The sequence below is a fragment of the Bison bison genome, unplaced genomic scaffold (genome assembly GCF_000754665.1).
Source record: "Bison bison bison isolate TAMUID 2011002044 unplaced genomic scaffold, Bison_UMD1.0 scf7180017864254, whole genome shotgun sequence".
Classification (NCBI taxonomy): Eukaryota; Metazoa; Chordata; class Mammalia; order Artiodactyla; family Bovidae; genus Bison; species Bison bison.
Window position 1 is genome coordinate 9,742,124 of NW_011494826.1, and position 23,586 is coordinate 9,765,709.

General features: G+C 45.0%; 1 protein-coding gene across 1 annotated transcript in view; it reads left to right on the forward strand.

The window, feature by feature from the left end:
* Positions 1–23,248, forward strand: part of SORD (sorbitol dehydrogenase) — a 35,168-nt gene extending 11,920 nt beyond the window's left edge. The window contains exons 3-9 of the mRNA XM_010847748.1: positions 5,408–5,572; positions 7,460–7,619; positions 13,290–13,408; positions 16,187–16,252; positions 16,986–17,161; positions 20,661–20,782; positions 21,716–23,248. Of these exons, the coding sequence (XP_010846050.1) occupies positions 5,408–5,572; positions 7,460–7,619; positions 13,290–13,408; positions 16,187–16,252; positions 16,986–17,161; positions 20,661–20,782; positions 21,716–21,881 (974 nt within the window). The 3' untranslated portion in view covers positions 21,882–23,248. The remainder of the gene's footprint in view (positions 1–5,407; positions 5,573–7,459; positions 7,620–13,289; positions 13,409–16,186; positions 16,253–16,985; positions 17,162–20,660; positions 20,783–21,715) is intronic.
* Positions 23,249–23,586: the final 338 nt, after the last annotated feature.

Here is a 23,586-nt window from a genome sequence, read left to right on the forward strand (position 1 = left end):
CACTTTCATCAAGAGGCTTTTTAGTTCCTCTTCACTTTCTGCCATAAGGGTGGTGTCATCTGCATATCTGAGGTTATTGATATTTCTCCTGGCAATCTTGATTCCAGCTTGTGCTTCTTCCAGCCCAGCATTTCTCATGATGTACTCTGCATATAAGTTAAATAAGCAGGGTGACAATATACAGCCTTGACGTACTCCTTTTCCTATTTGGAACCAGTCTGTTGTTCCATGTCCAGTTCTAACTGTTGCTTCCTGACCTGCATACAGATTTCTCGAGAGGCAGGTCAGGTGGTCTGGTATTCCCATCTCTTTCAGAATTTTCCACAGTTTATTGTGATCCACACAGTCAAAGGCTTTGGCATAGTCAATAAAGCAGAAATAGATGTTTTTCTGGAACTCTCTTGCTTTTTCAATGATTCAGAGTGTGTTGGCAATTTGATCTCTGGTTCCTCTGCCTTTTCTAAAACCAGCTTGAACATCTGGAATTTCACGGTTCACATATTGCTCAAGCCTGGCTTGGAGAATTTTGAGCATTACTTTACTAGCGTGTGAGATGAGTGCAATTCTGCAGTAGTTTGAGCATTCTTTGGCACTGCCTTTCTTTAGGATTGGAATGAAAAATTGACCTTTTCCAGTCCTGTGGCCACTGCTGAGTTTTCCAAATGTGCTGGCATATTGAGTGCAGCACTTTCACAGCATCATCTTTCAGGATTTGAAATAGCTCAACTGGAATTCCATCACCTCCACTAGCTTTGTTCGTAGTGATGCTTTCTAAGGCCCACTTGACTTCACATTCCAGGATATCTGGCTCTAGATGAGTAATCACACCATCTGATTATCTGGGCCGTGAAGATCTTTTTTGTACAGTTCTTCTGTGTATTCTTGCCACCTCTTCTTAATATCTTCTGCTTCTTTTAGGTCCATACCATTTCTGTCCTTTATCGAGCCCATCTTTGCATGAAATGTTCCTTTGGTATCTCTAATTTTCTTGAAGAGATCTCTAGTCTTTCCCATTCTGTTGTTTTCCTCTATTTCTTTGCATTGATTGCTGAGGAAAGCTTTCTTATCTCTTCTTGTTATTCTTTGGAACTCTGCATTCAGATGCTTATATCTTTCCTTTTCTCCTTTGCTTTTCGCTTCTCTTCTTTTCACAGCTATTTGTAAGGCCTCCCCAGACAGCCAAAAAATTGCTTTTTGGCATTTCTTTTCCATGGGGATGGTCTTGATCCCTGTCTCCTGTACAGCGTCACGAACCTCAGTCCATAGTTCATCAGGCACTCTATCTATCAGATCTAGACCCTTAAATCTACTTCTCACTTCCACTGTATAATTATAAGGGATTTGATTTAGGTCACACCTGAATGGTCTAGTGGTTTTCCCTACTTTCTTCAATTTCAGTTTGAATTTGGCAATAAGGAGTTCATGATCTGAGCCACAGTCAGCTCCTGGTCTTGTTTTTGCTGACTGTATAGAGATTCTCCATCTTTGGGTGCAAAGAATATAATCAATCTGATTTTGGTGTTGACCATCTGGTGATCTCCATGTGTAGAATCTTCTCTTGTGTTGTTGGAAGAGGGTGTTTGTTATGACCAGTGCATTTTCTTGGAAAAACTCTATTAGTCTTTGCCCTGCTTCATTCTGTATTCCAAGGCCAAATTTGCCTGTTACTCCAGGTGTTTCTTGACTTCCTACTTTTGCATTCCAGTTCCCTATAATGAAAAGGACATCTTTTTTGGGGTGTTAGTTCTAAAAGGTCTTGTAGGTCTTCATAGAACCGTTCAACTTCAGCTTCTTCAGCGTTATTGTTTGGGGCATAGACTCGGATTACTGTGATATTGAATGGTTTGCCTTGGAAACGAACAGAGATCATTCTGTCGTTTTTGAGATTACATCCAACTACTGCATTTCGAACTCTTGTTGACCATGATTGCTACTCCATTTCTTCTGAGGGATTCCTGCCCGCAGTAGTAGATATAATGGTCATCTGAGTTAAATTCACCCATTCCAGTCCATTTCAGTTCGCTGATTCCTAGAATGTCGACGTTCACTCTTGCCGTCTCTTGTTTGACCACTTCCAATTTGCCTTGATTCATGGACCTGACATTCCAGGTTCCTATGCAATATTGCTCTTTACAGCATTGGACCTTGCTTCTATCACCAGTCACATCCACAACTGGGTATTGTTTTTGCTTTGGCTCCATCCTTTTATTCTTTCTGGAGTTACTTCTCCACTAATCTCCAGTAGCATATTGGGCACCTACTGACCTGGGGAATTCCTCTTTCAGTACCCTATCATTTTGCCTTTTTAAACTGTTCATGGGGTTCTCAAGGCAAGAATACTGAAGTGGTTTGCCATTCCCTTCTCCACCTCTCCACCATGATCCGTCCCTCTTGGGTGGCCCCACGGGCATGGCTTAGTTTCATTGAGTTAGACAAGGCTGTGGTCCTAGTGTGGTTAGATTGACTAGTTTTCTTTGAGTATGGTTTCAGTGTGTCTGCCCTCTGATGCCCTCTTGCAACATCTACCGTCTTACTTGGGTTTCTCTTACCTTGGACGTGGGGTATCTCTTCATGGCTGCTCCAGCAAAGCGCAGCCGCTGCTCCTTACCTTGGCCGAGGGGTACCTCCTCACGCTGCCCCTTCTGACCTTGAATGTGGAATAGCTCTCTAGGCCCCCCCTGTGCCCGTGCAGCCACCACTCCTTGGAGGTGGGGTTGCTCCTCCCTGGCCTCAGGCGTGGGGTAGCTCCTGTCGGCCGCAGCCCCTGACCTAGGATGCGGGGTAGCTCCTCTTGACTGCCACCCCTGACCTTGGACGTGGGGTAGCTCCTCTCAGCCGTTCCTGCGCCGTCGCAGCCTGGTACTCTCGGCCGCTGCCCCTGACCTCGGACGTGGGGTAACTCCTCTTGGCCGCCTCCCCTCGGGCATGGGGTCCTCCCGGCTTCTGCCCCTGACCTCGGACGTGGGGTAGCTCCTCTCGCCCGCACTAAGAAGACAGATAATAGCTGTTTCTATCAGTGTTAAGCAAGTAATGTATATTTAAGGCTCAAGTGTATCTACCGAGATATGATATTCAGAGAAGTGAAAGGGCACTTCATTGTGTTCTGAAAAGTTAGTGTGGATTCCAGAGGTGGCAAAAAAAAAAAAGAAAAGAAAAGGGTTTCTCTGGACCCAAAGGAAGCTTTTCAGTTTCTCTCTGCAGCATGCTTCTCTCATTTTCTTATCCCTTGCCACCCTTGAGTTGAAAAGGGAAATGATGGTAAATTTCAGCTAGCGTTCTAGCATCTCAAATGTAATCTCATGTTATAAATTGCTAACTTCAAGAGAGGAAACTCCGAGATAATTTTCATGACTCAAATGACTTTTCCCTAAGTTTGATCTCAGGATGTGCCCTGCAACTTCTTACTCTGTTCACCAAGGACGAGGAAGTTCTACGGAGCCACACCTGGTGGATCTCCCGTGGTTTGTGACAAGGGCAATGTGTAAAACATCCGAGTGCGGAGCAGAGCTCTGGTCTCTTTGTCTTCCTAGGGCAGAGCTTTTTCTCAGGGAGATACTTTGTAATGTGGTAAACTCAGTCACACTAGGCCAGTAATCCTTTAGGATTTATTTCAGCAAAGGGGCTCAGTTCAATCATTATTTTAAACTTGGAAAACTGACAACAACAATATCACCAAATCTCACTATATTCAAACCTGTGAAGGAGAAATGCCAGTTGAAGTCTTTGGATGGTTTAAATTAAAGCTGCACTTTTGAACAAAACAAGCATGAAGAACTCAGCCTGATAGCACACAAAGTATTGCCAAGCCTGAATCGTACCAGCCTCCTTCTCATGATAGATAAGAATCAGGCATGCATGCTCAGTCGCTAAGCTGTGATGGACTCTTTGCAACCCCATGGACTGTAGCCCACCAGGCTCCTCTGTCCATGGGATTTCCCAGGCAAGAATACTGGAGTGGGTTGCCATTTCCTATTCCAGGGGATTTTCCCAGCCCAGAGATCAAACCCACATCTCCATCTCCTACATTGGCAGACAAGTTCATTATCACTGAGGCACCACCTGGGAAGCTCAAGACTCAAGCATAGCATATTAGTTGTCTGGAAACAGTTATCTCCTCAAAAAACAGGTTTTTTTTCCTCTTAGGTAGTTGACACACTTCTTCCTACTAACACCTTTTATTTGGTGTATTAGAGTTCTCCAGGGAAATAGAACTGAGAGACATTATTATTTATATTAGCTTTATTATATAGAGAGAAACAGAGACAGAGGAGCTGCCTAGACTGAAATCTGTAGGGATAACCAGCAGGCTGAAAATTCAGGTAAGTTAAGTTAAGGAGAATTCCATCTCCTTCAGGAAACCTCAGACTTTTTTAAGGCCTTCAATTGATTGGAGAAGGTTTATCCACATTATGGAGGATAATTTGCTTTACTCAAAATATACTGGTTTAAATGTTTGTTTTATTAAAGTATTATATAATTTACACACAGCATTATGTTAGCTTCAGGTGAACATGATGATTTAATATCTGTATATACTGTGAAGTGATCACCACAATGTCTAGTTAACATCTGTCATTGCAAATAACTATTGTACAGTTTTTTTTCTTGTGATGAGAACTTTTTTAAGATCTGTTCTCTCAGGAACTTTGAAATATGCAACACGGTATTATAAATACAGTCACCATTCTGTACATTACCTCCCCAGACTTATTGATATTTATTTTATAAGGAGAAGTTTGTTCCCTTTGACCCCCTTCGCCCATTTCACCCCCCTTCCACTCCTTGCCTCTGGCAACCACCAATCCATTTTCTGTATCTGAGTTTGGTAGGTTTTTGTTTTGGTTTGGTTTTAGATTCTGCATTTAAGTGAAATCATATGGTATTTGTCTTTCTCTGACTTATTTCACTTAGCATAATGCCCTCAAGGTCCATTCATGTTGTTGCAAATGGCAAGATTTCCTTTTTTAATGGCCGAATAATATTCCATTGTATATATAACACCACCTTTTTTTTGTCCATTCCTCCATCAATGGACACTTAGATTGTTTCCATAACTTGACTATTGTAAATAATACTGCAGTGAACATGGATGTGCTTAAATGTTAATCACATCAAAAAAGTAACTTCCCAGCAACATCGAGCATTTAACCAAACAGCTGGGCACCATAGCCAAGCCAAGCTGATGCATAGAATTAGCCCTCACATGCAGTTATTTTGCTGTTTGGAAGCTTTCTTGCCTTGTAAGACTTAGTCAAGCTGCTTTTTAGCTTGTTTTCCTCTGTGATCTAAGTTTTATACCTGACCTTGAAACCAAACCCTCTCATTTGTCCAGAGGAAAAACACCTCAGAGAGATAGAGGGGTCCTTCCCTTCCTCACTTGTTTTCTCCTTCTCCTTTCTCTTATCAGAGGTGCTTCTGAAGATGCATTCTGTTGGAATTTGTGGCTCAGATGTCCATTACTGGCAGCATGGTCGAATTGGAGATTTTGTTGTGAAAAAGCCAATGGTGCTGGGGCATGAAGCTTCAGGAACAGTCGTAAAAGTGGGATCATTGGTCAGGCACCTACAACCAGGTCAGCAAAGCCCTTTCGCCAATGGATTTGTTTATTCATTCAGCACATATATTTCTGTGTGATTTTTCAGGGCCAGGCCCTCTGGTAAACACTGGGGACACAGCAGTGAACAAGACAGTCTCAATCTCTACATACTTGGATTTTACACAGGGGAAGGCAACTGGGACAGACAGTTAATTAATCAAAATTGTGTTGAGGGCAGCAGAGGAGAATACAGGGTGCGATCAGTGTAGACTACTCTCCAGAACCCTGGCTCATCTGAGGAAGAGAAAATTAATTCAACACCTGAAGACAAGTAAGAAATAAGCCAGGTAAAGGGGAGGGGAAGATGTTGCAGCCACAGGAACCACAGAATATCTATACACACTGAGAACCAGGGCCTTCCATGCAGCATTGATTTTACTGGATGGCTTGGAAACCATCAATATTTTTTTGTTGCTATAGTTAAGTCACTAAGTTGTATCTGACTTTGCGATTCCATGGACTGTAGCCTACGAGGCTCCTCTGTCCATGGGATTTTTCCAGGCAAGAATTCTAGAGTGGGTTGTCATTTCCTTCTTTAGGGGATTTTCCTGATCCAGGGATCGAGTCCAAGTCTACTTGGCAGGTAGATTCTTTATCACTGAGCTACCTGGGAATTTGCTTAATTCAGGCGGAATTCTCAGCTACGGCAGATTGCAATGTTCCCCAACACAGTGAATTAAATCCAAGCTGTCTTGGAACAGCCAGCTGTGGCTTTAACCTTCTTTTCCTGGTGAGCCCACCTCATAGCCTGGAAACAACAGATTCTCTCTGGGAAGGAGAGAGTTCTCAGGAGGTGTCATCCTGTGTTAGTTACAAGGCCCTCTGAGCCTGGCTGCACCAGGAGGGATCCACTAGCCCTGAAGAAGCTAAGTACATGTCTGCATTTTGTCAGCATCTAAATTTTACCTTAACAAGATACCATAAACAAGTATTGAACTGTAGTTATGATATGCAAGCTACAGTCTAATGATATGAAGCTGAGTGATATGTACTTGAATGTGCAGCCTACTTTGAAATGCATTCGAAAAGAAGGTGGATTGATGGGTGGAAGAGAGAGAGATAAATGAGATGGATATGTGATAAAATCAATGTAGCTAAATGTTAATTGAAGAAACAAGTAGAGAACGTCTGGGTGTTCATCATACAGTTCTTTCAACTTTGCTGTATGTTTTTCAACTCATGGGGTAAGTCCTATGACTTTGTTGTATGTTTGAAATTTTTCATACTAAGAAGTTAGAAGAGCCAGTCTAAGGCTGGGTTTCCAAGTGGACGTAGTGAGACATGGAGTAGAAGTACAGTAGAGCCGGCTGTTCACAAGCCTTAGTGTTTCTCTGATGTACAGAGTCTGAAGCCTCTATGGGTCATTTGCCTTAGTGGTTCTACTAACCAGGAATCAGTTATTGTCTAGGAGACTGAACACAAGATGTGCCATCATTATGACTCCTGTCAGCATATTATCAAAACAGGGAAGAAAAAACTCTGCAAATTCCACACACTAGCTACCTCTTCTGCACCAGTTTGAAATGGGAACAAAACCTGGCTTGCTGGGACTAGTTATGTTTCATAAGCTGGGAAGTGGCTATGGAACTGGAGGACTTATCCCATGAGTTGAAAAAAGGGCAGGCAAGGCAAACCATCCTGTGGAGAAGTGGACTGGTCATTTTCTTCCAGAGTGTGTGTGCTGCCTTTGGTATTTCCCTTGGAGACACTAACAGGCTGGGCTTTCCTGGACTACCCTGGGTCCCCATGGGGAGGGAGGCTCATTCGGCCAGATCCCCCTGTTGGCATTTACCTGTGAGCACGTGACTCTTACCAGCATCTCTGCCCCTCTGTTTGTTTGTTTGTATGTTTGTTTTCCACCAGGTGATCGTGTCGCCATCGAGCCTGGTGCTCCTCGAGAAACTGATGAGTTCTGCAAGATTGGCCGATACAATCTGTCACCTACCATCTTCTTCTGCGCCACGCCCCCCGATGATGGGAACCTCTGCCGGTTCTACAAGCACAATGCTAACTTCTGCTACAAGTCAGTGCCCAGGGCCCAGCCACGGCACCTGGGACCTCTTCCCTGCTGTTTTTTGGTGTTCTTTCTTCTAGTTTCCCATAGTGGTTTCTTCCTTCTTTTACGCTCATAATTCCAGACATTAAGCATTCTCTCGGCAGGCCTGCCTTAGGGCTAGGACTGACCCTCGGTGCTTAGATTTAGTCGTTCAGTCTAATTTTCCCTCAAGTAGAGCAATAATAGAAAATCATTGCTGAAATCAGTCACTCCTCTCCAGCTGTCTTGGAGGTAACTTATTGGGATTGTCCTCTGTTATTGGTTTCCACTGCAGCTACAACAAAGATATCTTGTAACAGTAGGAACCTTAACAACAATGATAGCAACAGCCAAAGTTTACTGTGGCGTAGAGCCACAGGGCATGAGCTTTGGGACCCTGGGTCCACTCACTCCTAGTGAGTGACTTTGTGGAAATGAACCTTCTTCACCTCAGTCTCTTTAACCACCTGGAGATTAAATGTGACCATGCATGTAAAGACACAATGATTGTTATTACCTGCCTGGCCTTGTGCTAGGTCTCTGCATGGCTTATTTGACTTCCATAACTGATGGTGAGGTGGACCCCAGGATTATGTGAGAATTAGCAGAGGCTGGAGAAGGCTGATTAGCTTGGCCCCAGAACAGAGCCAGAAGTCCAGACAGGGTGGCAGTGATTCTCAGGCTCTTGCCCTGTCCTCACTGTCCTAGCTCAGCTTTCAAAGTGATTGGGGAACTTATGTCTGGCAGAAACCGAGTGCTATACCTTCTGCACGGGCCTGGCATGGGGCTCTGGGATGCTGGTGTGCCACTTTCCTTCTCAACCGGCCAGGTGTGTTCTCCGCACCCCAGCCTGGCCCCAGCGGTGCCTCTTGGCCAAGATGGGGCTTGTCCAGCGGAGGCCAGGCACTCGTCACAGGGGCAGTCTGACAGATCTGAGTTTTCTAGTGCCTACTGGAAGCCTTGAGAGGAGTCACAGGCCAGGGACCTCGTGAGTTTAAGTTGGCACTCAAGGAGGGAACAAGTTACAAGGGCAGAGTCTGCCTTTGAGCAAGTGGTTCCTAAACCAGCCCACCTTTCCTGGGCCCTTTTCAAGTCAAGGTGCCCAACAAGTTTTTTGTGGAAGGCAGAAGAGCGTAGTGATAAAGCTTGAGACTAACCACTGATCTCTGCTACTTGCCAACTGTGTGACCTAGAGCAAATTAAACTGTGTAATCTCAATCTTCTAGACGGTAAAATGGAAATAATAGCATTGATATGATGAAATGCATAGAATTAATACATTTTAGTGCATTAATTCAATGGGAAAAGCATCTCAGGTACTCAACATGAGGCCTGGCACGTAATAGGAGCTCAGTAAACAGTGCAATGACTGCGTCATAGCTGTGGCCTTATGTTTGGGGGATGGTACCATGATAGGCCTGAAAAGGAGCCTTGCACTGGGAATGGGGAGCGGGGGTTGGTTGTAGGGAGAGGTGGGGAAGGAAGTGTCCTGGTTGGCAGTGGCAATGGGAGGGCTGCAGAGGGCCTTCAGGGGACACACTACCCCCACTTCTCTTCCTCTCCAAGGGTATTTTGTGTCTGTGTCCCCAGCCTAGCCCTGGGTCCACACCCTCTTCTCTTGTTTCTTTTTGTGAGGATTTGCACACCACGACAGCTTCTTTATTTTCCTACCCATCTTATTTTCTATCTTCCTGCTTCCCCCTTGGCTTCTTGATCATTCTTTGAAAGTGAAAATGAAGTCGCTCAGTGGTGTCCGACTCTTTGCAATCCTGTGGACTGTAGCCCACCAGGCTCCTCCATCCATGGGATTCTCCAGGCAAGAATACTGGAGTGGGTTGCCATTTTCTTCTCCAGGGGATCTTCCCAACCCAGGGATTGAACCCAGGTCTCCCGCATTTCAGGCAGAGACTTTAACCTCTAAGCCACCAGGGAAGCTTTGCCTATTCCCTGAATCCCACTATGAAAACCTCCAAGTTACCTTGTCGTTCTCTGGTGTTTCAGTTCAGTTCATTCGCTCAGTCATGTCCGACTCTTTGCGACCCCAGGGACTGCAGCACGCCAGGCTTCCCTGTCCATCAACAACTCCCAGGGTTTTTTCAAACTCATGTCCATTGTGTCGGTGATGCCATCCAACCATCTCATCCTCTGTCGTCCCCTTCACCTCCTGCCTTCAATCTTTCCCAGCATCAGGATCTTTTCAAATGAGTCAGTTCTTTCCATCAGGTAGCCAAAGTATTGGAGTTTCAGCTTCAACATCAGTACTTCTAATGAATATTCAGGACTGATTTTCTTTAGGATGGACTGGTTGGATCTTCTTGCAGTCCAAGGGACTCTCAAGAGTCTTCTCCAACACCACAGCTCAAAAGCATCAGTTCTTTGGCACTCAGCTTTCTTTATGGTCCAACTCTCACATCCATACATGACTACTGAAAAATCATAGCTTTGACTAGACGGACCTTTGTTGGCAAAGTAATGTCTCTGCTTTTGAATATGCTATCTAGGTTGGTCATAACTTTCCTTCCAAGGAGTAAGCATCTTTTAATTTCATGGCTACAGTCACCATCGGCAGTGATTTTGGAGCCCCCAAAAATAAAGTCTGCCACTCCACTGTTTCCCCATCTATTTCCCATGAAGTGATGGGACAGGATGCCATGATCTTAGTTTTCTGAATGTTGAGCTTTAAGCCAACTTTTTCACTCTCTTCTGGTGTTTAGAAAATCATGAACAGTTAGAGTTGGAAAGAAACTCATCCCCTTTCCCTCAGCTTTCACACAATAAGGTTGGGGAAAGAGGACCAGTAGCTCCTCCCAGGTCTGTGGCAAAAGGGCAGCTCGCAGGACTCTGGCTATGACTATGTGTGATAAGGCAACATCTGCCTTGTCAGTGGAATAATCTCCCACAGGATAATCCTTTCTCATCACCATCTCCAATCCCATTTCTCTGTGTTTGTTTTTTTTTAATTGGCTGCTCTGGGTCTTTGTTACTGTGCATGGACTTTGTCTAGTTGTGGAAAGTGGGAGCTACTCTCCAGTTTCCAGGTGTGGGCTTCTAGTTGCAGAGGCTTCTCTTGTTGTGGAGCACAGAAGTTGTGGCCTGGTGGGCTCAATATTTACCGATCATGGGCCCTAGAGCTCAGGCTCAGTAGTTGTAGTTCACAGGCTTAGCCGTTCCAAGGGATGTGGGATCTTCCTGGACCAGGGATCGAACCAGTGTCCCTTGTATTGCAAGACAGATTCTTAACCGTTGGACCACCAGGGAAGCCCCTCCTCTTGGTATTCTTATGTCATAGGGAAGTCAGAGTGAGGATGAGAAGAGCACACAGTTCCTGTCCACAGGCCACCCTCACTTTAGTCCCAGTACCAGCTTTGAGCGAGACCCAAATGTGATGAGGCAGGACTATTGGAGAGAGTGTGTGTGTGATTTGGGGTCTTTGAGAGAGTTTGCAAGTCAATATTTCTCTTCAGAGTTTTTTCCTTAATATTGAATTTATGGGATAGATTCAGCAGGTAGGGGGATGATGATAATAATCAGAGCAGAAGAGTGGATTGGAGTGGGGGAAATGGTGTAAGAGAAGCAGAGGGGAGGGGAGAAAGAAAGGGTTGTGGGCACCTGTCAGGCCGAATGTAGACCTTGTTATTTATCTTGTGGAGGGTTGTGAACAGAAGGGTCATGGAGATGAGCCCATGCTTTGGCTTCCACTTATTTCTTTTTGGAATTTTAGGGATTTCATGTTCTTGCATGTGGAGGTTTTGGGAGCATTGAATAAGTACTGGGCAGTGAGGAACTAGCAAAAGTTAACTATAGAACTGCTTGTGCCAAAAGGCAGCTGATGTGGGACAGGCAGAGGATATGAAATCAGGAGATCTGGATTCAAGTTTTTACTTTCTTGCTCACTAGGCTTGTAATTTGGGGCAGGTCTCTTAATGTCTTCTGGCTTCAGTTCTGCTCAGTTCAGTTCAGTCACTCAGTCGTGTCTGACTCTTTGCGACTCCATGGATTGCAGCACGCCAGACCTCCCTGTCCATCACTAACTCCCGGAGTTTACTCAAACTCATGTCCATTGAGTCGGTGATGCCCTCCAACCATCTCATCTGCTGTCGTCCCCTTCTCCTCCTGCCTTCAATCTTTCCCAATGAGTTAGTTCTTCGTATCAGGTGGCCAAGGTATTGGAGCTTCAGTTTCAACATCAGCCCTTCCAATGAATATTCAGGGCTGATTTCCTTTAGGATGGACTGGTTAGATATCCTTGCAGTCTAAGGGACTCTCAAAGAGTCTTCTCCAACACCACAGGTCAAAAGCTTCAGTTCTTTGGCACTCAGCTTTCTTTATGATCCAACTCTCACATCCATACATGACTACTGGAAAATCATAGCTTTGACTAGACGGACCTTTGCTGGCAAAGTAATGTCTCTGCTTTTGAATATGCTATCTAGGTTGGTCATAACTTTTCTCCCAAAGAGCAAGCGTCTTTTAATTTCATGGCTTCAGTCAGTTTTGCTTTTATAGAATAAAAAACAAAGCCTTCCCTGGACTTCCCTGGCAGTCCAGTGGTTAGGCTTTCACTGCTGAGGGCCTGGGTTTAATCCCTGTTCACAGCCAATGGCTCAGTGGGTAAAGAATCCACCTGTAATGCAGGAGACACAGGAGCCTCGGATTCAGTCCCTGAGTCTGGAAGATCCCCTGGAGGAGGAAATGGCAACCCCTCCAGTATTCTTGCCTGAAAAATTTTATGGACAGAGGGGCCTGGTAGGCTACAGTCCATGGGGTCACAAAGAGTTAGACATGACTGAACAACTAAGAATGCATGGGGAACCAAGATCCTGCAAGCCGCCAAAAAAAGAAAAAAACAACAAAGCCTGCCCTTCCTGCCTGACAAGGTCATGCTGAGGATTAAATGAGATAATGGAGGAGAAAGCTCTCTAATCTGTAAAGCATTATGCAAATATTTGCTGTCTTCATCAGTGGTATCTCGAAAAGGGTCAAGATGCCAGTAGACAGGGAAGTGAAAGCCAAGAACCCAGTGGCGAAGGTGACACAGCATTTAATCTGCTATGTGGAGACAAGCCCTTTCCCATCTTAACCAGTCCAGAGACAGCCAGGCAGCTGCTGCTAGCACATGTGGTTCTTTTGGAGCATGTACTATGGGGGACGATGTACAGAGTGATGTCAGCTTCTAATACTGTTTTGCAAAGCTGCTGATAGTCTGGGTTGTTTGCTAAAATGAAACCAGAAAGGCTATAAGTTTGAGAAGCAGATGAAATGCTGGGATGTGGTTAAGTTAAACCCTTGTAAAATGAACTCGTTTATTAAAGACAGCCACACCGCACCTTATCTTGGATGGCATTTTCAGAGAGAGGCAGTATGATACGGGCTCTGGAATCAGACGTACCTGGTTTCCAGTTTAAACCCTTTAAGATTCTCAGTACTCCCTGATTTTGAACTTTTGGAGCAAGTCATTCACTCCTCCAAAGCTTGCTTTCCTTGTCTGTAAAGTGGGAATGATAATGTCTACACAGAACTGTTCTGAGGATTTACAAGAGTGACTATAGGTAAATTGCTTAGCCCTTTTGCTCAGCATATAAATAAAAGCTCAGTAAATATTAGCTATTGTTATTATTGTTAACCTAGAGGGACTGAGTATGTTGAATGACTCCTCAGGCTTCCTGACAATGTCACCTTTGAGGAAGGGGCCCTGATTGAGCCACTGTCTGTGGGGATCCATGCCTGCCGGCGAGCTGGAGTCACGCTGGGGAACAAGGTCCTTGTGTGTGGAGCTGGTAAGAAACAGATATCACTGTGGTTATGAGTTCATTAAAGGGGAATGTGAGACCCCTCTGCCCATCTCATCCCCACTCCAAGGGCTGAAATAGATTCTCGAATCTCTGGTTAGGGAGGATTACAGTGTGCCATTCCTTCAGTGACGAGCACTATGCTAAATAAATGTTTGCAGGCAAGGTAGCTAACTAATGTTATCTCCTAGGCAACATAACTCATTTGTTCACTTTAAAGAGTGCAATTTGGAATTATTTTTCAACCCTTGACAGGAAACTAGGGAAATATTTTTGGGATTAAAGGGAAGGGTATCTTTTGGAGCTTTCAGATCATCCCAGAGAACTGGTCTCCTGGTCTTCCAAGAATGAGATGGCTACTACTTAGGACCAGCAGGAGTGAGTCCCAGCCCATGGGGAGCCAGCACTCTGGCCACATAGGCTTATAGCTAGCTCCTTCTTCCTCTGCTTCCACCCAGCTGAACAAACCTGGCAACCTCAGATTGAATCATCTAGGCTTCTAACTGCTTCAGGTGACCGAGACAACATGCTTCACTCCTTGTGGGTGTGAGCTGGTGTACACTTTTTTTTGTATTATTGAGGTTTAATTTGTACCTTTTGACCCTCTTCATCCATTTCTTCACTGCCACCACTACCTCTGGCAATCCAGTCCAGTCTCCATAACTATGAGCTCAGGGTTTTTATGGTTGAATAATATTCCATTGTGTGTGTGTGTGTGTGTGTGTGTGTGTGTACACCACATTTTTTCTGTCTGTTCATCCACTGATGAACACTTAGATGGTTTCCATGTCTTGGCGATTATAAATAATGCTGCAGTGATTATGGGAGTGGAGATTCATTTTGAGTTAGTGCTTTTGTTTTCTTTGGATAAAATTCCACTTCTGAGCAGAAGCAGAATTGTCAGATCACATGGAAGTTCTATTTTTAATTTTTAATTTAATCTCCATACTGTTTTCCATAGTGTTTGGACTGGCTTACATTCCCAACTAACAAATGCATAAGATTTTCCCTTTCTCCATACCCTCCCCGACACCTGTTACTTGTGTTTTTGATAAAAGCCATGCTGACAGATGTGCAGTGATATCTCTTTGTAATATTGCTTTGAATTTCTCTGATTATTAACGTTGAGCATCTTTTCATGTTTATGTTGCCCATCTGTATATATTCTTTGGAAACATGTCTAGTCATATTCTCTGCCCATTTTTAAATTGGATTGTTTTTCTGCTGTTAAGTTGGGTAAGTTCTTTATATTTTTGGAGATTAATACCCGTATCAAATATATGATTTGCAAATATTTTTCTCCTACTCAACAAGTTGCTTTTTTCATTTTGTTGATGTTTGCTTCGTTATGCAGAAGTTTTTTAGTTTGATATGGTCCCAGTTGTTTATTTTTTATTTTTATTTTTTTTGCCACACCATGCAGCTTGCAGTATCTTAGTTCCCTGATCAAAGACTGAACCTGGGCCCTTGGCAGTGAAAACATGGAGTCCTAACCACTGGACTGCCAGGGAATTCCCCACTTGTTTATTTTTGCTTTTATTGCCATTGTTTTTGCTGTCAAATCCAAAAACTCATCAAGACTGATGTCAAGATGCTTACTACCTATGTTTTCTTCTAGGAGTTTTAGGGTTTCAGGTCTTATGTTCAAGTCATTAATCCATTTTGAGTTAATCCTTATACATTTTGTGATTGATTTTTTTGGGGCAGGGCCAAATAAGTGACTGCAGGGCTTCCTATGGCAGGTGATGGGTGTAGAACAGATGTGCCTCAATGAGCCAAGCAGACTGTAGGATCCAGGTGACAGGTTTTTTCTTTTTAATCTGCATAAGTAATACATTTTTGCCTTAGAAAAAGAAATTAAATTATTCATACCATGCCTGCACACATGTGAACAAACACACACAAAAATTCACTGATAGCACCATCAGCCTGAGAGGACCATTGGTAAGAATTTGGTGTAGAATCTTTCAGTTTTGTTTTTGCTTTATTCATGAGATCATTCTAAATGATCATGCTTCATTTTACCTACAAAAACATTAATATATTGTGAACATTTTTCTATGTCAATAGATAAGAGTTAGATGACATATATATATATTTTTTTTTTTTTTTTCTTTTTTTTGCCACACCACATGGCCTGTGGGATCTTAGGTCGTTGACCAGTGATCAAACCCATGCCATTGGCAGAGAAAGCACAGAGTCCTAACAGTTGGACCTCCAGGGAATTCCTCTTTTTAACAGGTGTATAGTATCCTGCTGTAGTTTACTTAACCCATTTGTTGCTTATTTCCCAGTGTTTTGCTTTCTGGGCAAACTCACTAACTCACTTTTGGAGTGTCCAAAAAGCAGATCCTCAAAGGTATCCTGCATAAGTGTATTTGTGATCTGGTTTTTGTGTTAAAACCATCTAGCACACCGAAATGGGGAAGACAACCTAGGACACCCTGACAGGGGGTCCTCAGGGGGCACCTTAAAGGATACGTCTCACCTTGGGGAGACATGAGGGGTTCTTTCTGAAAAGGTGGGTGGGGGGCAAAGAGAACAGGAGCCCAGCACTGGGAGCAGATTCCAGGTAGAGAACAAGCACTCATGTGTTCATTTACTCATGCATTCAGCAAACAGTTGTTAAGGTCTCACTGTACGTCAGGGACTGGGGCAGAGATGCTAGAGGCCCACAGAAGGTACAGTTTCTGTCCCTGGCCTGGAAAAGGGGGAGAGCTGGTGTTTGGTATTTCAGAATTGTCTCCTATTTACTCTTTTATTCAGGGCCAATTGGACTGGTCAGTTTGCTTGCAGCCAAGGCAATGGGTGCAGCTCAAGTGGTGGTGACTGGTAAGTTTTTCTTAAGAAAACCACTGATAAGAACCTGGCTCTTTATATGTGAACCTCAGATACTTAAACTGCCCATTTGGTCCTAAGAAGAGACTCAGCCCTTGTTTGACCAAACTCAGAGGGGGTGTGTATGTGTGAGTGTATGTATGTGATGTGAAGTTAGTTGGGTGTGATATGTTTATAAGAGGATGTTTGTGTGTGAGGTATGTGATATGAACGAGAGACATGAGTGTGTATATGTGAGGAGAGGTTATCTGACAGCATATGTGAGTATGTGAGTGTGGAGAGGTGTGATATAAACTGAAGCTGGGTGTATGTATGTGGAGAAGGCATCTGTGAGAGAGTGTGTATGTATGTGTGTAACGTATCTGAGAGTGTGTGGGTAAATGTGTAGAGTTGTGTGCTTTATGGGGTGTTGTGGATATTTGAAGGGAATGGGGTGCAGAAGGGTGTCACTGCGTGTTTTGTGTGAGGAGGTGAGAGAGTGTATGTGTGTAGCTGTGGAGAGCTATGTGGTAGGTATGGGGGTATATGGGGATATAGAAGGGTGTACATGTTTGAGAAGTTATCGAAAGATTGTGTGTGAGGGTGTGTGTGTTCAGAGAGTGTGTGTGTTGGGCTCAGCCACACCACTACACAGAGCTTCCTTGGCATCAGAATCTGCATCTTCATTTTTTCTCCCTAATCCACCGTCCAGTTTCTTAGTTTGAAAGAAACTTTTGTTCAACTGTAGATCTGTCAGCCTCTCGGTTGTCTAAAGCCAAGGAAGTCGGGGCTGATTTCATCCTCCAGATCTCCAACGAGAGCCCTCAGGAAATAGCCAAGAAAGTGGAAGGCCTGCTGGGCAGCAAGCCAGAAGTCACAATTGAGTGCACAGGGGTGGAGACCTCCATCCAAGCTGGCATCTACGTGAGTAGGGATAAAGTGAAAGTGTTAAGTCAGTCATGTCCGACTCTTTGCAACCCAGTGGACTGCAGCCCACCAGACTCCTCTGTCCATGGGATTTCCCAGGCAAGAATACTGGAGTGGGTTGCCATTCCCTTCTCCAGGGACTCTTCCTGACCCAGGGATCGAACCCAGGTCTGCCACACTGCAGACAGCTTCTTTACCATTTGAGCCATCAGGCCCAGTAGAAATAAGGGTAGCTGAAGCTGGTGGGCAGCTTCGAGTAAGCAGCCCAGGGTGGTGAACCAGTAGAAGGCACCAGTAGAAGGCATGCTCCCCCTGCAAAACATAATTAGGTAATCCCTTGTTATCTGCTTTCTTATCTCTCTTATGAAGGTAATGACACTTCCCTAACATCCTCATTGGGTCATTGTGATGTTCAAACTAGGCCACAGATACACATGGGCCTTCAAAGATGTTAAGTGACTCATACCTTTAGGATAGGATTTTACCAAGTAGTGCTCTTGGTGAAAAAAAAGAAAAAGAAAAAACAATCAATAGGAGGAACAGGGAACCATGCCTTAGATGAGTGTGGGAAATCCCTATCTTGTTTTATTGAGGAAAACTACAGTCTTTGAGTCACTGATACAAGGTGACGGGCACTAATTCAGTTAGTCACAAAGATGAGGTGTGTTTCTAGGGTCAAAGTTGTCTTCTGCTGTCCTTTCCCAGAACTAGGAACGAATAAGCTGCCAATACCTGACCCACCCTTTAGCAACCCACCAGTAATTTATGGATGTTGGAAGGGGAGGGGCAGGGAGGAGTAGCACTGCCAAAGTATGAGGAAAAGAAGGAATACGAGCTCGGCTCTGCTCTCCACCATGGGCCGTGTTTTTGGCTGTGTGCTTTATAGACATGGTCCTAATCTGCATACTAGCCCTCACAGTAAGTTCTCATTTTACACGTTTTATGATGAGAGAGGCCCAGGGACTTGCCTGGAGCGCACTACTCCAATGCCTGGGCTTTCCTTGCTCCATCCGGCTGCTCCAGAGGGGAAGAGATCGAGGGGCTAGGAGCCAGTTCTGGGGTGGAAGGGGCTGGGCTGGGGAGAATGGCGGCAGCTGCCACCCCTGGGCACCCCTGCCCTGTCCCCCAGACTGCTTTCTCACAACAGCACATGCCTCTGCCCTTCTGAGTCACACTGAGTCACGCACAAGGGCACTTTCCACCATGCAAGACATTTGGGAAAAGCTGATCCCTCAACCTGTGTGGCACGGCCCTCAAGCCTGGCACCCAAGCAGAGCTGCCTTCCCCTCTTCCTACCAAGATGCCTGTGACCCCGGGGTGTCAGGGAAGCAACGGGAGAGGGAGGAGCAGGTGCCACTTTTGCCCTGACCAGTTCCAGCCGGAATCAACCAGCTCTCGGCTCCATTGTTGGAGATAATCAGCATCACCATGTGGGAAGGAGCTAAGAGAAACCAAAATCCAGCAGGCATTGAGCCTGTGTGTTACCAGTGGAGCCATGTTGACTCATGGCATATCTTGGGTTCCTGCCATATGCCTGGTTTTGTGCCAGACACCTTGAGGGCTTGAGCAGTAAGGTGTGTGTGCTGTTTTTGAGTTGTTGACAAGACAGTGACCCCCAATTCAACAGAGAGGCAGTAAAAGATATGGCTTTATAGGGCAAAGCCCTCCTTTGAGAGTCAGTCTTCTGTCGTGTTGTGTCTGGATAATATTCATAAGGAGACCTAGCAAATGTTTAGCATTGCTGTCATCTCCTTGTTGTGAAAGTCACACCCACTAAGCAATGGCCTGAGCATTCCTTTGCCTGTGGTCAGTAAGCTACTGGCCTCCTGGCAGCTTGTGATGACCAGTTCAGTGGTGCTTCTCTCCCTTCTTACCAGGTAGAGAGGAAATGCTGAGTGGACAGCAGGTTTCCTGGGAAGTTTCTCAGTGTATTCCGTGGCTCACTCACAAATCTGAACCCCTCCCCTTCAGTGAGGACAGCAACATTTTCCCGTCGTGAGATGCCCTTTCCTTGGCTGACAGTGTTTGTATGTCACAGGTGGTCTGTAAGTGACTGCTCCTCCATTAAACCCGCAAATGAGCTATGCGTTGAGCCCATTCTAGTGCAGGCCTCTGTGACTGTTACCCCTTTAGTCCTGCTATGGGAAGGCATCGTCCTGTTCTTACACATGAGGCGACCATGGCTGACAGCACCGTCTCGGGGCCCACAGCTCAAAAGTACAACTGCCAGGAGTCACCCCTATACTACAGGCTTCTCTCCAGGATGTATCCTTCCCCGCGGAGACAAGCTGTGATGTGTGCTGTTTTAAATCTCTGTGGTTAGCACTTAGAATGGCCCCCAGTAAGTGCTTTCTACTGTTAGCTATAGTAAAAACTTAGCATGAGCAAATTGTCCATTTTTCTGTCTCTCACTACACTGAGCACCATGATCTCCCCCACATCTCTGGAGCAGGCTCAGCACTCATGTAAAGTTATGTGGAAGTTGTCAGCGGAAATTTTGCTCTCCTGCCCACTCCAAAGAGGAAATTGATGACTCCGTTATGACTTATACCATTGAGGTGAATGTCCCTGGAACAAAGATTTCTAATTGCCAGCCTTCACATATAAGGCAGTTTTTATTTTTTTTAAAGCATTTTAATTAATTATTTATTGGCCACACCGCTTTTGGGATTTTTTAGTTCCCCCACCAGGGATCGAACCCGTGCCCCCTGCAGTGGTAGCTGGGAGTCTTAACCATTGGACCACCAGGGAAGCCCCTAAGGCAGTTGTTGAACCACAGAATTCCTATAGCCCTCCCCATTGGTATAGTGCTTGGTAGTTGGTGGCCCCTTAGAAATTTGACCCTCTGTCTTGTGGGTAAGTACTCTGGAGGAGAAAGTGGCTGACACTGACATCTGGTACTAAGTAAAGCTTTGAAAGATGCTCAGAGGCTGCTGAAGGGTCAGCCTTGGTTGCAGGGGAGATCCTCATTGCTCTCTGGAGAACTTTTGCTGTTTCCTGGGGTGCTGTGGGCGGCAGGAGATGCTCCCACTGTGCCTCCACTGGTAAAGTGCATTCAGGACCTTTAATGGAGGCCGTGTTCACTCTGCTGCTCTGCTGAGTCTGGTTAACATGCTAAAGAGTTCAGCTGTATAAAAAGAATCAAGCTTTCTGAAATTTCTGGATATTTACCTATTTTTATGGCAACAGTGGGCTTTTCACATGGTGCCAGTGGTAAAGAACCCACCTGCCAGTGCAGGAGACATAAGAGACACAGGTTTGATTCCTGAACTGGAAAGATCCCCTGGAGGAGGGCATGGCAACCCACCCCAGTACCCTTGCCTAGAGAATCCTGTGGGCTGAGGTGCCTGACAGGCTATATAGTCCATGGGGTCACAAAGAGTCAGACATGACTGAAGCAACTTACCATGCATGCATCCTCATGGCAACAGGGCTACTGTGAGTGGAGTCTGTATTTTCTCATTTTCTTAGCTTTCTGTCCTTACCTCTTCTTCAGGCCACTCATTCTGGTGGGACCCTGGTGTTGGTGGGGCTGGGCTCTGAGATGACCAGCGTGCCCCTCGTGCATGCAGCCACCAGGGAGGTGGACATCAAGGGCGTGTTTCGATACTGCAATACGTGAGTATGTTGTGGGTGAACCAGGGTGGCAAGCGGCCAGCAAGTCCAAGGGAGGCCCTCCACGGCCTCTGGGACCAAGAGGCTCTGCCTGTTTATTCATGAGAGGCACGCCTTGGCCGCATTGAGAGCCATGCGATATGATAAGGCCCCAAAGAGAGAGCATTCACTCCTGGTTAAAGATGGGAGGGCAGAGCTGACAGATCTGTAGGGAGAGAGTGAGGGAGGGAGATTATGAGGCATGCTCTTCTTGAATGTCTTCCCCTCATCGCCCAGGCGCTCTCTTTTCCGGTTCTAAGTGGCCAGATCTCCATCTTCCCTCTTTAAAGAGAAGGAGAGAAACGAGGGCAACCACAAGAACTCCAGTTCCTTGGTTCTCACTCCCAGTCCCCAGGTCCCACCCTGGGAAGTGACGGGGTCTAAATAAATGCCAACATGTGTTTTGTGGCTCGATCCTCTCCCTGCTGGGGAACTCTGTCCAGGACCATCTTCCCCACCAGTGGCCCTTTCTCCCATTTTAGAATTTGTATCTGTCCTGTCAACAGAGTGCTGTTTTTTCCTGTAAACTCTGCCAAATGAGCTGCTACAGGGTGTGATAAGATCATCCTGGGCTGCCGCCCTGAGGCTATCTGCCTCTTCACTGTGGCTTACATATGCCTTAGACCTTCATGCCAGAGAAATTCTAGGCTTCATGGCAGACATTGCATTTGGGAACAGACTCTGTACTCCTGAATTACAAGTCATAAGATCATTTCCACCCATTGTTGGCTTGTAGAACCGACCTTGCAGAACCACAAATCTACAAATAAATGTGGTCAAAAAAAAAACAAACCAAAAAACTAGTAAGTGTGGCCAAGCTGATCTTGTGCTTGGTAGTTTTAGGGCCCTCCCTGTTTCCTCCTGAAGGTTGAGTGTAATGCTTGTGATCTTTTCCAGATGGCCGATGGCAATTTCAATGCTTGCATCCAAGTCTGTGAATGTAAAGCCCTTGGTCACCCATCGGTTTCCTCTGGAGAAAGCTCTGGAGGCCTTTGAAACATCCAAAAAGGGTTTGGGGTTGAAAGTCATGATCAAGTGTGACCCCAACGACCAGAATCCATGATGTGAATTGAGCTCTGTCGTTGTCCCCACTCTCAGCATGTTGGAGTTCAGTGGTTGACTGGGAGTGGTGGAAGTTTCTTTTGAGTAGTTAGAATAATTAAAATAATTCATTGTAAACAGAGAGCCGTACGCTGGGGAGTTGTGCCTTAAAAACACAAGTAAGATATGGCAGAACCAATACAATATTATAAAGTTTAAAAATAAAATAAAATTTAAAAAAATAAAAATAAAAAAACACAAGTAAGGAGAATTTGGGGGAACTTGTAGTCAGGATGACCTGTTTATGCTGATCAAAGTTCAAGTAGAGCAGAGCTTGGCAGGCAGGTGCTGGGAACTCCCCTTCTTCCTGGAGTACCTGGAAGTTGAATAAGGAAAGAAATCTGCCCATTGAATTCCTGCTTCTATTGTGACTGTGGCCAGATGGGAGATGGTAGCTCAGGTAAGAAGAGACCATTTACAACTTTATCAAGACTTAAGTGGCCCAGAAGCTGATTTTCACAAAAATCTGCAGCTCCGGGTTGAGGGTGAAAGGTTGTGAACAATTTTACTTCAGAGCACAGTGCCTCTCCCTTGACACTAGGGCTGTTTGGTTTTATGACAAAAGGAGAATAAGGGACTCACTTTCCTGGATCTAGGACACATAAAAATTGAACAAATAAAATCACAATCTCATGTGAAATCAAACCAGCTTGTATTCCTTAAATGTAGAAACAGACAAGGAACTTTGCAGCACTGCTCTTCAGATCCTGAGAATTCTGTGTGACTTACTTTGCAAGGTGAAGAATCACCTTCCCAATGTGCCCCGCCTGAACCCTTTTGCACATTTGGAGGCAGCCACTGCAGGCTCCTTTGTTACTAGGCAACCAGGAGGTGCCTACTTAAAGGTCCTCATGGGAGACCTTAAATCGTGTACAGACTAGCCCAGGAGAGTTTGGGCAGTACACCTGTCTTACCCCACAGGATTAGCATGCCCTTCTAGGCTCAAAGTTCACTAATGATTATTAGACAATTGGTTTAGTTTCAGTCTTTATGAGCAGGAAACTTTCCCTCCTCAAAGCCAATTAAGGGTCTTTGTACCTTTCTGTCTGAGTGATAGCTCCAACCTTGTCTGTTTTAATTATGGGATTTTCCTGGGTAAGATTGGGGTCTAAATCACACCATGACATTTGTGACTTTGAGGTTACTGGTCACGAATGAAGATACAATAGCTGGGACATGATTTGGGCTACAGTCCTACCCCTCAGATCAGCTAGGGTTGGCAGGTGAGTTTGAAGAGGTTCTGGTTTTCTTGTGACCAGGGAAGGCTGTAACCAGTGCCTGGAGTTCCTCAAATTGATTTGGGTAATAAATTCTGCTTGGAGTACATGACTGCTGCCCCCATTTGTGGCCCTGTTTGGGGAGAAGTTGACTTTGGTTACCCGTTTCACGAAAGGAAGTATCTGGGGTTTTTGAAAGTAACTCATTTTCTGCATCACGTACAATTTTCATTGACTGTTGAAAACTTAATGATCTCTAATCCTCACAGCAAGCCAAATATAATTATTTTACAACTAAGGAAATAGAGAATCAAGTAATTTGCTTGAGATCTCACACTACTTTTCGTTTCTCGTGTTATCTTTGGAGTTATCTTGCGTTTACACATAGCACAGGCACGCACTCAGGAGCCACACCACTTCCTTCCCCAAGTCCTGTTTAGGTAGGGCCCA